This window comes from Lissotriton helveticus, chromosome 6 (assembly GCF_964261635.1).
Source record: "Lissotriton helveticus chromosome 6, aLisHel1.1, whole genome shotgun sequence".
Taxonomy (NCBI): Eukaryota; Metazoa; Chordata; class Amphibia; order Caudata; family Salamandridae; genus Lissotriton; species Lissotriton helveticus.
This window is the reverse complement of record NC_136067.1, coordinates 2,056,633,172-2,056,650,529: the sequence shown is the minus strand read 5'-3', so window position 1 is coordinate 2,056,650,529 and position 17,358 is coordinate 2,056,633,172. Positions and strand designations below refer to the sequence as shown.

The 17,358-nt window shown below is 43.0% G+C and overlaps 1 protein-coding gene across 1 annotated transcript in view; it reads right to left on the bottom strand.

Moving 5' to 3' along the window:
• GCKR (glucokinase regulator) overlaps nucleotides 1-17,358 on the bottom strand; it is a 166,806-nt gene that overhangs the window by 78,699 nt on the left and 70,749 nt on the right. Inside the window, exon 5 of the mRNA XM_078650117.1 lies at nucleotides 7,697-7,770. Within this exon, the coding sequence (XP_078506243.1) occupies nucleotides 7,697-7,770 (74 nt within the window). The remainder of the gene's footprint in view (nucleotides 1-7,696; nucleotides 7,771-17,358) is intronic.

Sequence of the window (17,358 nt, the reverse complement as noted above, 5' to 3'; positions counted from 1 at the left end):
TTAATTATTCCCAACAGCTGTTCCATTCCAGAGTCTCTGTAGACTCCTGATTTCGGAGATACCTGCAGTCACAGACAACCGAGCTGAAAGGACAAACTCTCTGTGGAAGCTCATGAATCAATGATAGAGAGAAGAAAACAATGAATCATTTAATAGAAACAGGTTATAAAGCGCATGACGTGCACTACTGATAAACTGTTTTCATTTTACAAGATGCAGGAACTCTGCAAAAAAAAGGAAGAGACATTATTTGGGAAACTTTTTTTAAGTGAAAGACTGTTATTTTGTGGAAATACTTCTAGTACAGACTTTTCCTTCGAATTCAGAGGCCTTTATTGTTTAATCTTGTATTTGATTCAGCGTATCGAGAACATTCCTAGTGATAAAGCATTTTGCCTTGTAACTCGCCCTTGAGTGAAACCAACTTGAGTTTATAAAGAAAAGCTTACTTTTGATTTCTTTTAAAATAGACAAAGGTGGGAAGTGGGGGTGATATTTAGCCTACTGAGAAAAACTGCACTCAATTCTTTGTGCTTTAACTTACAAATAGTCTAAAACCAGTGATTTATGACAAGGTTCCATTGTGACAACAAAAACAAATATTTCATGGGGACAAAGGGGTTACTGGGTAATCAGACCTTAAGCCAAAGCACTTAATAGCAAGCATGCATATTAAGTAAGTGAACATAGTCTGATGCTTGTTTACTCTTTAAGCAAACGTCTCCAGTCAATGATCGCTAGAGGTACCCAGGCATCACATCAGAGGTCACCCACCACATACCCGAGGAGCTGCTCCCAGGTTTAACACTGTGACTTTGTTTTCTGTTACCCAATCCTCCTTCCTCTGCCTTCCTGACTCTACTTTGCAGAATCTAGCATGGTGGAGCTAGCCTGGTAGTAGAGCTAGGGAAAAGGTTGTCTAATCAGTTCAACTTCATGTAATGTCGCTCCCTCAGGAGACCAACAGCAGGTTAGTCTTTTGAAATTCCTGGCACAGGGTGTGGCAGTCAACATATATGCTTATTTATTTAAACTCTGTTACAAATAAATTGGTAGTAGGGATAAATATGAGAGTACGCCTGTTTAGACTTAACTGGTCACAGATTGCATTTTTAAACATTCAAACTAAGGCACCAGCTGCAAGGATGTTTGTTTACTAAAAAAGCACCAGGATAGAATAATGGTAAGATACCTTAGGTGACTAATGTACTTCTTGCTGAAGAGATTTGCCATCTAGTGACAAGTTAGACTCATCATAAAATAGCATGCATGTTTAATGTTCCTGCGTTAAAATACAGTGTGCAACAAGCATGTAGGAGGTTTCTATATAATGTTTTGTGTGTACAGGTTTGTAGAAGATGTTTATAGCTCAAGGGGCACCTGTTTTTGTTGCTGAGTTCCTTTAGTTACTTGCTGGGCACAAGTTACAATCCTTGTAATCGAGATTAGTAAGTTAAGGACTGGTATCAAGACACTGCACGCAAACTGAAAGGCATAATCAGAGCTATATTTATCTTTTTGTTGATCCAAGACTGTCAAAACGTTGCTTTGGATAAGTATAAACAATTATTAGTAAGAGCTACACAAATGGGTATTAGTGTACAGACTCATGTAGACAGATATTTCTGATCGCCTCACAGTGCATGCGTAAATCTTACATACCGAGCTGGAAGGCATCAGAAAAACCTGCCCCCAAATCATAGTTTATCTCATAAGCACTTATGTAGTGACAACAAACTGGTTTTCTTTTTTTTCATCCATAGCACTGTCATCAAGACAGTCGGCTCTGGATGTGTGGCTCGGTAGGTCAGAGATGGAAGCCAATTGAGGAGCTCCAGTGTAGTTGTAAGGGCGGTTTCCATACAGTCAGCTAGCAGCTCCTTGATGGGCTCAACATGCGGAGGGAACCTCTTCTCAATGTCAAAATTCATTTTTTAAGCCGCTTCTACATGTTCTGCAGCATTTCTTCTTCATAGACTACAAGAGCGCTGATGTAGATGTCTCGAAAGCATTTTGATCATAAAGTAACAGCCGTGTTCCAGTGTGCTCTTCCCTGTATTACCCCAGGTTCTACAGACAGCCGACATAAAATTATGACTAAATGGTTTCTTTTTTGTTTCTGACATTTCTCTGACATTCCTCACCTATATGTCACATTTCTTTTTTAATATAGTGACTGCTACCTTTATTCACTGTCTTGCTGCCTCCCTGCCTCATTGCCTTGCTGCCTTATGGGGAAAACTCGGAATGTGAAGCTACATACACCTACCAGGTCTGTTTCTTCAAATAATATTACAGTTGACTCTTCTAACTCTTTCTCTGCCTTGGCTAACATCATGGAGGGTGCCTGTCTGGAGTCTGTTTCATTATCTTTTTCTTCCGCTGTTGGGACTATTCCACCCACTACTACCAAAATGACCTCCAAACTGAATTCCACAAACTCCATTCCAACTCATAAAAGAGCAAAAAAGATCCTCCATCTCCCATAAAGCCTCCTAATACTAGTTCCATTGAACTTTTACTTGAAGGATATTCAGGTTCTTAAACCTTAAATGGAGGAAATCAAAAAAGAACTTCACCTTTTGAATGATAAATGGATACTCATGGAAGATAATGTTACACAAGTGGAACAAAGTGTCACACCTGAAAAAACAGGCTGAAGATTTTAAAATTTGTAACAGAAGAAACTATCTTCACATTTATGGTTTCACGGAGATGAGTGGAAGGCTCAGATCCCATCTCTTTCTTTCACAAGACGGAAGTCCTCATCCTGGGATCCTCACCCTCCGCCTGGGACGACTCCTGGTGGCCCCCCGCCCTAGGCAGCGCACCCAAACCAACAGACCACGCACGCAACCTAGGCTTCATCCTGGACTCCTCCCTCTCCATGACCAGACAAGTCAACGCCGTCTCCTCGTCATGCTTTAATATCCTACGCATGCTACGCAAGATCTTCCGGTGGATCCCCACCGAGACCAGGAAGACGGTCACCCAGGCCCTCGTCACCAGCCGACTGGACTACGGCAACTCCCTCTACGCCGGAACCACCGCCAAACTCCAGAAGAGGCTCCAGCGGATCCAGAACGCCTCAGCACGACTCATCCTGGACATCCCCCGCCGCAGCCACATCTCCGGACACCTGAGAGACCTGCACTGGCTCCCGGTCAACAAGCGAATCACCTTCCGTCTCCTCACTCACGCACACAAAGCCCTGCACAACCAAGGCCCAGGATACCTTAACAGCCGCCTCAACTTCTACGCTCCCAAACGCCAGCTTCGATCGACCAGCCACGCCCTCGCCGCCATCCCCCGCATCCGAAGAGCCACCACAGGGGGAAGGCCCTTCTCCTACCTCGCCGCCAAGACTTGGAACTCCCTCCCGACCCACCTCCGCCTGACCCAGGACCACCACGCCTTCAGGAAGCAGCTCAAGACCTGGCTGTTCGAGCAGTAGCGGACCCCCCCTCCCCTAGCGCCTTGAGACCCTCCGGGTGAGTAGTGCGCTATACAAATGCTTTGATTGATTAATTGATTGATTTCAGTCATTCATACATAAAGTTCTAGATATGCCAGGCTCCCCGTTATTAAATATACAGCGGGAGTTCAGACTTGCCCACTCATCTTCTCATCGCAGAAACCTAGAGGAATTATCATCTTCTTTTTAGAGTATGTTGACCCCCTCAAATTTATTAAAGCCGCTAAAGCCAAAGGTTGTATTGCATAGTCTAGATCCAACTTGTTCTTTGCTCAGGATTTTGCCAAGTTAACCGTCGACAGGTGGAAAAGATTCCTTGATATGCGATCAGCTCTTTGTTCTTTGAATGCCAGATTTAACCTTTTCCACCTTTGTTTATTTAAGGTGCCTTGTAAGAATAAGACTATGAAATATGAGGAACCCTCTCTTTTACAGCAATCTCATAGACAGACCACGGGGAGAATCGATGGATATTTCAAAATTCCCTACCACTTGATTTTTGTTGTTTGATGTAGTTCTTATTTTAATCCTTCTGACTGTTCTATTGGTTATATAATTACTGTATGCATTTTGTCTTATTCTCTCCCACTGTATGAACAGGTTTCACTAATCTATTTTTATTTCCCTTTAGGCATATCTCCTAAATTCTGAAGAGCACATTAATACCGTTTTATGTGGTCTTCCCCTTTGTTGACAGTTCCAGGTTTTGTCATCTTCCTCATATGGCTTCATCACCGTCAACAATCCGTTTGTTCTATAGGTATGTCTTTTTTGTTATGTCATTTATGCTTTTTGTCTTCTTTCTTTTCCCTCCTTTTCCTGATCCCTCTTTCTTTACTTCCCTTTTTCCTCCTATATTTTCTATTTAATTAATCTAGTTTCCCTCTCTATATTCTTCTGTACTCCTGTTTCATTGCTTACTCTTTTCAGTTTTTACACTGGTGTTGATTTTTGATTGTTACTGTTGCATACATTTTACTTCTTCTTACATGACTTTGAGAGTTATTTCATGGAACGTTAAAGGTGTGCAGTCTCCTATAATAAGACAAAGGATACTGTCTCATCTATGCAAAATTAAAGCTGATATTGTATTGTTACAAGAAACACACATATTGGAGAAGGAGATTAACAAACTTAAAAGTAATTGGATTGGCCATACTTAGTCCTCCCCGGGCACAGGTAAACGCGAAGTAGTAGCCATACTCTGCAACAAATCTTTAGATACTCGAGTAATTTCACAAGCGCCTGATTCAGAAGAAAGACGAGTTTCTGTATCTTTGAAAATTGATAAAATACCTTTTACTATATTCAATGTCTATGCTCCTACACATTAGAAAGACAGATCTTTCTGGCCTGAAATTTTGGCTAAATCAGTGACAATTACTGAGGACTATCTATTTATTGGATGAGATTGTAAAGGATCACAGATCCCCTTATTGATCACAACCCCAAAACAACTTTTATTCCATCGCCTATGCATTCACAATTTACCTCCACTATAACACAAAGATCTATATTAGACACTTGGAGACTCTGCACTCCTACTCTAAAAGAATACAAGTTTTCACACCTGTACATTTTCCCCAGTACAGGATTATTACTTTGTCTCCAAGTCTCTATATTTTACATGCAGAGACTGGATCTATTTTATTACCAACCATGCCCTTGTTACATTAGATTTAGACCTTCTACCCATTGGTAACTGTAATAAATGATGGAGATTGAATGATTCTCTTTTTTTATCCCACTTTAACACACAGTTTTAAAAAAATGTTTGATTTACTTTTTTTAAATTAATTAAAACACCACAGATGTCTCCACAGACTATCTGGGATACTTTAAAAGGCTGCCTCTAGAGATGTCATTCTTTCTCTATTCCAAAAAATGACTTAATATCCTAAACCATTAAAAAAATTGGAGCATACATACTACATTTTTAAATGGGAAACATGTTTATAAGAGTTGATTAAAGCCAAATTTGAGTTTAATACACGTTAAATGGAGGATGCTGCCTCATATCTTCTTAAGTCCAGTGCTAAGTGTTGTAGAGGACAATTAAGGCTGGGAAACCTTTGGCTAATTATAAAATAAAGAAAGATTGCTTCAAGGTACATTTTGTTTCGTGTGATTATTAAACTATTGTTCACAAAGATGAAGATAGTATAGCCAAATTTAACAAGTATAATCATATTCTTTATACACCTGTAGGAAACTGGGAGGCTTTTATTTCAGTTGTCCCTCACTTATTGCCCCCTTTTCAGCTGCTAGAGGTAGAATTTTGACTCCGACTGCGCACGAAGGCCTGCTAACCAGACCTCAGTGCCAGTGCTCCTTCCAAAAACAAGGTGTAGTGTGCTACAATTGGCTTTAGCACCCCTGTAGGTCCATTGTAAATGATACACCAGGTACCTAGGGAATGGGTACTAAAGAAGATCCCTAAGGGCTGCAGCATATCGTGTGCCACCGTAAGGGAACCACATACAAATTCCACACAGAATGCCACTGCAAGCTGTGTGATATGGTGAAAACCATGTTTCAAAACATGACACACTCCTGTCAGTGGCTTCTGCTGGGTGTTAGCCTTTATGGCTGCACTGTCCTTGGCATGGTGGTCTGACTCCATCTTAAATACCAAGCTAGTCCCCCAGACCCTGCTGACCACGGTGGGGTTACTCCAGTTAAGGGTAACCTCTTTGTGTAAGCTGGGTGTTATGCTGGCTAAGGTAGGGTTAGCAGAGGTAGATACCTCAGTCCCCAAGGAAAAGAGAAATGGTAAAAAAAAACAAAAAGGCTTTTAAAGTGCAGTTCGAAATGGGTCCTATCATGGTTGAGAGGGGTCAATTGTCCAGAGGCAGTGACCTTCACAGGAAGATGTGAGGCAAAGTAGGCCCTGCAACAATAGAGCCTGTAATATACTTCATCTGCTTAAAAACTATGTTGTTTAATTGTCCTTCCACTTATCAATTTTGGATGGAGGTTTGGAGACAGATCCAAACAATTTTTCACTCTGAAGTACCCTTTAATTTTAAAAAGATTTCTAGGCAGTGTATCAAATGTTTGGTCCTTTTATTCAGTAAAGGTAGATATTTTAAATTTACTATTGCCAGTTGTCTTTCAGAAAATAACGAAATCCTAGAAAGACTTTTGTAATAATCAAAGTCTTGCTACAGAGCATAGGTCAATCCTTTTTAGTTTGCTATCAGAAGAAACATTCTCTGGTCACCAGTGACGATTTTTCTAGATTCTTCTGCAAAATCTGCCAATTTACATAGTCAACAGATTAAAGAGGTACCCATACCTCCTTGACATCGTACTGTTATTATGCTCATTTGAAATATATATTATTATTTTTAATGCTATTGTAAAATTTTCTAAGCAATGATACAATCATATAATCTTTTCTTCTATTTTTCTTTTTGCTTTCCACAATGTGTTCTGTTACCTATATTTATTATTATAGTACACTTCTAGTTACACCGTTTTGAATAGATGGGTATACTATCCTGTTAAAATATTCAGATTTTTAAATAAATGTAATCTTTAAACTTTAAAAAAAGACGTTCTGGCCCAGACAGCTGCCAGTCACGACAACACTAAAAAACAAGGAGTGCTGATGGCCCTTTAACTGATCATTAGTGTTGACCGAGCAGAACTAAAAATAAATAGGATACCTCCCTCACCCCTGGTGCTTGGAGCGAGAAGCACCCCGGTGCGGCAAATTATTTATGCCAGGACCTCCAGGATCTGGCTCAGAAATAGGTGCCAGATCTAGGATCCTGCTGGACCCCTTCTTTTCAACCACTGCCTTAAGCATCACATCCTCTCTGTGGACTGTAGTTTGCTAACACCAAACAAACACTGTTATGCTCGGTGAACCACAGACTGCGCTACCCAGCGGTAGACTTGTACAATGCACCTTTTAAATGATTTGAACGCTTCTTGTGCGACACAGAATCAATAATTATGCAAAGATAGCAATCCACTGCAAGTAAATGTTTAAGATATTTGTCTATTCATCCCCCTCACATGCCACAGAGAAATCCTGTTGCAGCCCTTTATCGAGGGATTTCACCCCAGAAATCCGTGCCTAAACACGCTTTAGACTAGGAAATGCGAGCTAGTCACAGCCAAGTCTCAGGGAAGGCTCACCGAAGCCTGGAGCAACACCACTGCTCAGGGAAAAAGATACTTGTGAATCAGCTCCACCGTACATACACTTACTTGTCACCCCCGGATATGATGTACGTGTAACATGGCGTCCTGTGCAAGCCCTTCAGCAGCTTATTGAAGGAGTTCTAAAAGGGAAAGGAGTAGGAGAATTGTTAATTATGGTGGCGGGTTTGTGGAAAAGTAAATTTTGCCATGTTCTGTGTCCCTACGCCTCATCCATCATATGTTATGTGTGCATGACCAATATGCATATGTTATTCCCCATGTCTGATTAATGACGCAATTACAGTTGTGTCCACCTCTAGCATGTCATTTTCCAGTTCTCGTGAATACTACGAATATCAGGCCTATGTAAAGTTATGTTGCCACGTTTCCCAGTGTGCACGTTATTCCATTATAAAGTCCCCGTTTCCAGGCCTCAAAAGGGCCCGGACATCAGACTCAGCTCCTGTCTCCTGAAAGCCACGCTGAGGAGCGATACAGCCCCCACCTGTATCCTCGACCCTTCACTTACTTCCTGCCTCGCAGTGCCCGGTGTAGCTTGGCTCTGCCTCTGAGTCTGCCAAAAGTATGTTATAGTTCCAGTTATCAGTTCAGTCCTCCTTCTGCATTCCTGAGCTACTGAACTGCATCAATAGTTTCCGTCATTGTCTAGCCTACTCGGCTCCACGTTAGAGAAATACTGTATTTAATGGTCATTTAGTATTCTTCATCACGCACTACATGTAGAATAATGCATGGTCCAGTCTTAGAATCAAGTTAGCTTTTCCCCTCATGACTTCTAGTTCCTATCAACATGTTCCCTAAACATCAGATACTAGATACTGTTTAGGTACATGTCGCTCCGACCCTCCAGACTTCAGTCTCTGCTCCTAGCACAGAGTTCGTAGCCCCCAGCTTCTCCTAGTAACACGTCATTGCCAGTTTTCGCGCACCATTAGGTTAGAGGTCCCGGCTCCTTAGGTAGCCCCCTCCAATGTTTCCGCCCATTTATGACATATTCTGTTACGTTTGCATCACATGTCTAAGTATACTCCCAGTTACACCTCTTTTTTACTGTTATCTTTCGCGACTGCTACGCGTCACGCCTTCTGCTCCACCCACTGCTACGCCTACTGCAGTGTAATGCTATGTGTTTGCGCTATGTATATAAGTCAATGTATTATTATTAAAAGTTAGCGCGCTCATCCCAGACCTAGCCCCAGCAGCTGCTGGGCCTCTTTTCCCCTGCTGGGCCCCAGTTGTCCTGCTGGGCCCTGTCATTCTGTTCCTATGCAGGTTGTCCTGATCCTGTCCTTATGCTGTAATAAACCTGCAGAAACTCCTACTACCTCGAATCCTGACTCTTATTTATTGAGCTATCTGTTATGCTATAAGTCTAGTCAAAAATAGGGTATTATTTATTTATTTACCACATAATGGCGCCCGAACAGGGACTTGCCCTTTCCCCACGCGTCGGTGAAGCCACGCCGACCCCCTGACCCTCTGCAGTCGTGACGGAACTCTTCTGCGCAGCGGCAGATATTTCTGCTCAAGTATCCCTCAGGCCCACGGAGGAGACGGAGGAGGCGGTCCAGCATCCGAGCGAGACGGTGGAGGAACGCGGCGAGTCCCGACCAGAGCCCAAGCTGAGAGTCCAAGGTCCGAGGTATCCGGAGGCCCACCCGTAACTGAAGTCCGAAGTTCGTCGTCCGTCGTCCAGTCCAGTCCGAGGCCTTCCGTTCCGTGCTGCCCGGTGAGTACCATTGCTGGGGTAGTATCTAGACAGGACCAATCTAAATTGACTCCTGGTCCGTGGGTTGGTGGTGCCCAGACTCACAAACGAAGTGTTCACCTAGGTGGATACGGGTCTTGATGCGTTCCTTTATGGGACCGGTATGTTCCGTACTGTTACAGCAGTGCATCCAGTAACTCTAGTCTGTTCCGTTCTCGAGAAAATTCTTGTATTTCTGCTCTCAGTATTCCAGGTAATATTCTGTTCGAACTGTTATTTATAAATGTTCTTCATGTATCTTACTGTTGTGGTATGAGTGCGATGTGATTTCGTGTTTTTATTGTGTATTGTATTGTGTCCAGATTACAGTTCAGTCATGCCTATATTTTCCAAATTACGTCAGTTAAAAACTAGAAAAGGTCTATTAGAGGAAGCGGTTCCTGTCCCGCCTAGGGACAGTCCAGGTCATTTTATGTATCAGAAACATGGCATAAGCGCCATAATGTATCTAGATTTATGGGTAGAGTATACCAAACAGTTAGAAGAAAAGTATAGATGGCCCGTATCGGGTACATGGGATGCCGAATGTATCATGCGAGTAGAAGAAGCATTATGGAAAAAGAAAGCCAGACAGTCACAGAAAGATGCCATCGAGTTATGGCGTAAGGAAGCGCATAGAAGAACGGAAAAGGAAGTCAGAAAGCTAGAGTTAAGTAGAGAATCCCAAGAACGAGCCCAAGAAAGAGAATTAATCGAGATAGGTGAACAAGTCAAAGTCGAACAGTCAGACAGACAGAGGCATGCCCTCATTAGGGGTATGTATCCTCTCCTTGCCGAAGGTTTGCCAAAAGCGACCCCAGAGGCATCCAGTAATTTCCCGCCACCATTAGTTCCGACCAAGCTACGTCATAAACAGACCGCAGCTGATATTTTTATTTCGTCCTATTTGGACGACACAGTCCCCGAATATGCAAATCCTGTCCGCGCTCCGCCAGTCCCTGTAAACCAGGTAATTCATGCTCTTCCAGACACCGGGTTGCCCTTAACAGCTCCCCCGGCCCAGTCCGCCATACAAGTACAATTACCGACCCTGCCAGGACGAAGAATGTCAGTCGACGATTCTAGTATAGGGGCCGCGGGAGGAGGTCTCCCTCAAACCCCGCCGCCACACAAGCGTTTATCAGCACTCGAATTACATGCTCAAGCATCACAGCGTACTCCTAAAAGTAATAAGTCTGTCACAGAAATCAGACAAGCCCTTAACGAATGTGTCTATGACGCAGTCCCAGGCGAGTATAATATGGTTTTATATTCCGTACGTGTAAGGAGAGTGACCGAGTATCTAGTCACCTTACCGAATATGAAAGAAGATCTAGACAGAATATATCGTTTCATCCGTACAGGGGATGATCCAGAAAGTATTGGCGAGATTATGTCTCAAAGGAAAGCCGAGATTCAGCTCATGATATTAAAGTTCCTGATCAATTGTCTAATAAGAGAGCAAGATTACCCGTCTAAAGATCCCGCCGAAATGAGAATCCTGACAAGGTGGAGTGATAATATAGCCGAGGGTAAGCACAAGACCGTCAGTGCCATGGAGAGTATGTACAAGAAAATCCGTAAAGAAATAATAAGGTTACACGAACAGCGTAAAGCAGCACAAGTAAGCGAGAAAGAAAGTATCTCTGATCCTGAAGAGGAAGAGAACGAGAATCCCGCCAGAATAGCGTATGTAGGAAAATCCAGATTTCCAGATCGCCATTTACGCCTAGAACACAAGTCTATTTGTCATCATTCAGCGCCAGAACAAGGTTCCCTAGAACAAGTATTTCAAGCTACCGATCACATTCTGAAATCACGAATCGGTTACAGTGAATTAAGTACCATGCATGAACAAGAACTAGCCCGATCAGCAGTCCGATGGATTACTGATTCTACCACTTTTCCAGACGAAATAGTGGCACAAATGTTTCTGAAACTGCCCCCAGCCGAGCAACGACTGGTGGGTATGTATATGATTCAGCACCTCATTACTCTGTATGAGGGTCAACATTCTGATCCAGGCCCGTTGCACGATGTCCTGAACGAGTTACTCCAGTATAGATGGAGAGGTTTAGGTACCGATTTAATAAGTGTCATTCTAGAACAGCGTCACAAATATAGAACGTTCCTGAACCCACACTTTGTTCATGTCTCACCCCCAGAAAGTAAATCGTTTCACATAGACAGACAGAATCCGTTACGAGAAGTCCACCCAGTCCAAGGGGCGGGTGGCGTAATGCAACGAGTGTTTGTATACACTCCAATATCAAAGATGGAACTTCTTGAAATGAAGAAATTAATTCCCTGTCATGACAAAGATCCAGCAGGGTTCCATAGAGAATTAAAAGACATGCTCCGTATGGGAGAATACACTTACCCAGATATCATTAAAATGTTAAAGGTCCTGTTACCCGCAGGGGTATATGAAAAGTTAAAAGAAAAAGAATGGGAGGTGGGAGAGAAAAAGATCGATTGGGCAGCTCTAGAAGCTGAAGACAAGGCACGAGTACCAGGTACCGGTCTTGGAGATAAATGTAAAGAATTACCAGAATTATTGATTCAAGTTTTACCCAGATTATTGACAACGAGAAAAGAAGACTGGGATGCAATCTCAGCCTGTAAACAGAAACAAGATGAAGACATTAGTGATTTTTATTCTAGATTTGAGAAATGTTTCAGTATTAATAGTGGTCTCAAGACAAGTAGTGAGTCATACCCTCATCTTTTCGTTACCAAATTAGTCGAGAATTCAAGTCCACAAATTAAAAATCGAGTTTTGAAAGTCGAAAGCACCTGGCAAGCAAATACTCCGTCCCAGATGCTCCAGATGCTCCAGTACCACCAGAATAGAATCAGAGAAGAGCAAGAACACGAAAGAAAACGTATGAAAGACACGAAAATGAAGGTGCTAGTTGCACAATCTGTTCCTCAAGACAGTCAGAAGAGGGGTCCGAATCAAGCCAGTCATTCTGCAGCTCCCGTTAAAGGGAACTGCAATTATTGTAAACAGCCAGGTCATTTTATAAACGAGTGTGCAGTTCTGAAACATAACATAGCTACTGGTAAGACTAAAGAAAGACCACGTCCGCCTAGACAAGAACAAGTTTCACAGATTCCTCAGTCACCGAATGCACAACAGACAGTTACAGCACCGCAGCCTATTGCTGCAACACAGCACGTTACATCGCAGATGTATCAGTATGCGCAGTCTGAGTATCCAGAGTACCAGCCATATTCATGAAACAGCCTAGAGAGGGAGGTAGGCTTGCCTCTCATCGAGATACCTGTAGATCAAGAAGGTCCCTATGTTCACAGTCAAGTATTAGGGAAAGACAGAAAGTTTTTGATCGATACAGGGGCAAGTAGGACCACAATTAATCATGCCGAAGTTCCAGGGGCTCCGCTCTCAGGCTCAAGAAATGTTTCCCTTGGATTTTCAGGAAAACCAATAGTTAATGAGATATCTAAGCCAGTCACTCTAGAAGTAGGTCCATTGTCCCGCACTACTGATCTGTTACTTACTAAGTCATGTCCAGAAAATCTATTAGGTATTAAGACACTGAAAGAATTAGGTGCAGTTATTTGCTGTTCCCCAGAGGGAATACGTCTGTTCCTACGTGACTTTAAGGGTCACTATGTATTACGAGATTTTGATTCAAGATTGTCTAATGTTCCACAGCATTTATGGGCGCAAGGTCCAACTGATGTAGGTTACATGCAAATCACACCCCATCGTGTGACTCTCAAGCCAGGTGTAGTGTTACCCCGAATCAGACAGTACAGATTGCCACCTGAGGCTGTAGCAGCCTTATCCAAAATTATTGACGAGCTCATGGCTCAAGGAGTAGTTGTAGAAACTGACTCCAATATATGTAATTCTCCGATCATTCCAGTCATGAAACGTACTGATCCGAATGCACCCCCAGTATATCGATTAGTGATTGATTTACGAGAGCTTAATAAATGTATTATTCCTCAGTACCCAGTTGTCCCAGACATCTCATCCCTGTTAACTGCTATTGATTCCGAAGCCATGTTTTTCACTGTCATTGACCTCAAGAATGCATTTTTTAGTGTTCCAATTCATCCAGACAGCCAGTTTCTTTTCGGATTTTGTTTAAATGGAAGGAGCTATATGTTTACACGCGCTCCTCAAGGTTTCACAGAAAGTCCTAGTATTTATAGTCAAGCACTTAAGAGACAACTAGACAACATTCACATGCCAACTGACACTGCCCTGCTCCAGTATGTCGATGATCTACTGATCACAGCCCGTTCTGAACGTGACTGCGAGCGAGCATCCCTTACAGTTCTGTATTTCCTTGCCGAGATGGGGCACAAAGTGTCACCTTCGAAGCTTCAATTCTGTGTCCAGCAAGTGGTATACTTAGGACACTTGCTGTCCAAGAGGGGTAGGCAGTTGACACCAGACCGTATCCAGTTAATAGCGAGTCTTCCCCAGCCCAGAACCCAGAAGGAGGTACGTGCCTTTATCGGCCTTACTTCTTATTGTAGACAATGGATTCCCCAGTATGCATTTCTAGCCAAGCCACTGATACAGTTAACGACACAGGAGGCAGCCGTATCGACTGTCCTCCCTTGGACATCTGACCATACACTTAGTTTCAACGAGTTAAAGAAAGCCCTATGTCAAGCTCCAGTTCTAGCTACACCGAACTACAGTAAGCCTTTTACACTTTTCGTTACTGAACGCGAAGGTACAGCATTATCTGTTCTCACACAAGATCAAGCAGGACAATACAAGCCCTGTGCTTATTTTTCGAGCACATTAGATCCAGTCGCCCAGGCGTTGCCTGCGTGCCTCAAGTCAGTTGCAGCCACAGCACTAGCTATCAGACAAAGTGATTCCATAGTTTTAGGACATTCCCTGACAGTACAAGTCCCACATTCAGTAGAAGTTCTTTTAAACCGAACACAAACTCAGCACTTGACAATTGCACGTTTGACAGGTTATGAATTAACACTGTTCCAGCCACACATAGATATTAGACGCTGCAACGTTCTGAATCCTGCTACACTGTTACCATCAGTTAATTCAAATCTAGACCCACATGACTGTGTGGAAGTAATTAACATTACGACAAAGCCAAGACAAGACCTGACAGACATTCCGTTATCGGATCCCGACCTGACACTTTATGTAGATGGTTCATGTATGAGAACTAGCACAGGAGAACTAGTCGCCGCGTATGCAGTGACTACTGACACTGAAGTTATCAAGACACACCGTATTGACACCCTGTCCGCTCAAGCAGCAGAGCTAGTCGCTCTGACACAAGCCTGTATACATGCCAAGAACCTGAAAGTTAATGTTTACACAGATTCACGTTACGCATTCGGAGTTGTACACGACTTCGGAGTGCTCTGGCAGGAGAGAGGTTTCATGACTTCTCATGGAACCAAGATTCAGCATGGTCTCCTTATTCAAGCCCTGTTAGATGCCATACATTTACCGACATCTATTGCTATCATGAAATGCAAAGCACATACGAAAGTTACTGACATTATTTCCCAAGGTAATGATCTAGCAGACCGCACAGCCAAGCTTACAGCACAGACTCCAGACATTCCAGTTAATCAGACACATACTCCAGATCTGACTACCTGCATGACGGTTAAGGACCCTACACAAGATGTCATAGATATCCAGTTACATGCTACTCCCTCTGAAATCAAGAAATGGTCTGAACAAGGAGGGGTTCAGACAGATCAAGGATGGTTAACGAAGGGTAGAGCCACATGGTTTCTCCCCGACTCTATGGTTCAAGTCATTATCAATACCGCACATAGTCCAGCACATTTAGGAGAAAAAGCTATGTTAGACAGTATCCAGAATATTTGGTTCAACAAGCATTTACGAGCTGCAGCCAAGCAGAAAGTCCGTACCTGTATGATATGTTGTCAGTTTAATCCAGGTAAAAGTGTCCCGGTGGAACAAGGTGGTTTCCAGCCCCCTGACCACCCTTTTGAGGTCCTCCAGATGGATTATATTCAAATGGAGCGATGTCGAGGTTTCAAGTATGTCCTTGTAGTTGTATGCGCTTTGTCCAGGTGGACAGAAGCATATCCAGTCCCAGATTACACAGCCGCGACCACTGCTAAGCAGTTGGTTCGTGAATTCTTCCCTAGATATGGACTCCCTAGAGTCGTATATTCTGATAACGGTCAGCCATTCTCATCCGAACTCATGAAACACGTTTCCCTTCTGTTAGGGTACCAGTGGAAGTTCCATTGTGTACGCCATCCTGAAGCAGCCGGTCTGGTCGAGAGACATAATCAGACCCTGAAAATCCGCATTGCAAAAGTCTGTAAAGACAAAGGTGTGGACTGGTTAATAGCTCTGCCAGTCGCTTTATTTTATATGCGCATGGTCGCACATTCCAGATCAGGTCTGTCCCCGTATGAGGTCGTATTCGGCCGCCCCCCTAACATGTGGGGTACTCCTAGACCCCGAAGTATTACTGATGTTTCATGTAATATGCTGACAGATTACCTAGCTTCCTTGATGTCTGCCCTCAACTCATGTCGTTCACAGGTTGCTGCTGCATTTCCAGACAATACCGAGGTGGCACCGCACGAGATCGTTCCAGGCTCCTTAGTGATGATCAGAAATTTCGACAGATCAAGTCCGCTGGAACCACGTTGGAAGGAGCCACGTCAGGTCCTCTTGACCACCCGTACTGCCGTCAAGTTGGAAGGCAGGAAGGGGTGGGTCCACCTTTCTCATGTAAAACTTTTCAAAGGATTGAAATCAGCCTCCAAAAACATATCTAAAAACATTTCCCAGGATTCGAAGGATTGCCAGAACATTGTTTTAAAGGACTGTCCCGCACAAGACATTATTACAACCCCTCCCTTGTTAGAGAAAACTCCGCAACAGGAGTATAAGCTCAAATTAAGGTCTAGTAAAATAAGTCAGTCAGTTTGATTGTATAAGTCCTCCCCTAGGTGAAACGGTTAGACTGTTTCTGACATGTATAAAATAGACCCCCATAGTGAGAGAGTCAGTCGAAGTTCACTTCAATGTATCGTTTTTCTGAGTTTCATATTATTCATCAGCATTATGATTTCCTGCACCAGCTATGCGTTCTATCTGTATTGTCCAGTTCCTCATGTAAATATGTCTGCTAATGCTACAGTAGAGCACACGTTTAGTGATCTGCCTCCTCACGAATATTCATACCGCCTCGCTATGCGCAACAACACATTTATCCGTATGTTACATTATTCACACCAGACCAGCAATGCCACTAATTGTTGGGTGTGTGGTCGACTCCCCCCTTTCCAGACACCGAAGGGAGTTCTGCCACTCTTTCCTTATCCATTCTCACATAATGGTTCGTGTGGAGCATGGTCCACGTTAACGTCATCCTCAACAGATATGTTTTTTCTTAACAGTACATGTTTTCCAGACAAGCAAGGTTTCCCCCACAGAACAGGTTTAGATCTAGAAAATGAAGTATATAATTTAGGTAATTATTCGTCGAATTTCATGGTCCTGAATGTTCAGTCTGATACTACTCCAGACTTACCTGCTATTTCAGTACTACCAGTCAAAGGCGAATTATGTGTCCGTAGTTATGGTTCTGTACATGTAGGTCATAGTGAATGTACTACTGTTATCAAGTATAGTGACAGTGGGAAATCTGTTTTCAAAGCTTCACGTCATTCTTATTTTATTTGTGGTCAAACTGCATATGTCCGTCTGCCCCTCGATTGGGAGGGAACCTGTTACATTGCCTTCCTACTGCCACCTGTTTTCCTAGCCCCATCTGATTACCATAGAAACACACATCTAGTACACATTAGACATAGAAGGGAGTCCCCAATTGTCGATTATACTGAAACTACTCTAGAACAGTATACAGATTTCAATAAAGGTTTCTTCTTCTTTATAGGACCTGTCCAGAATAGTAAACTGATCCGTAGGTTAACA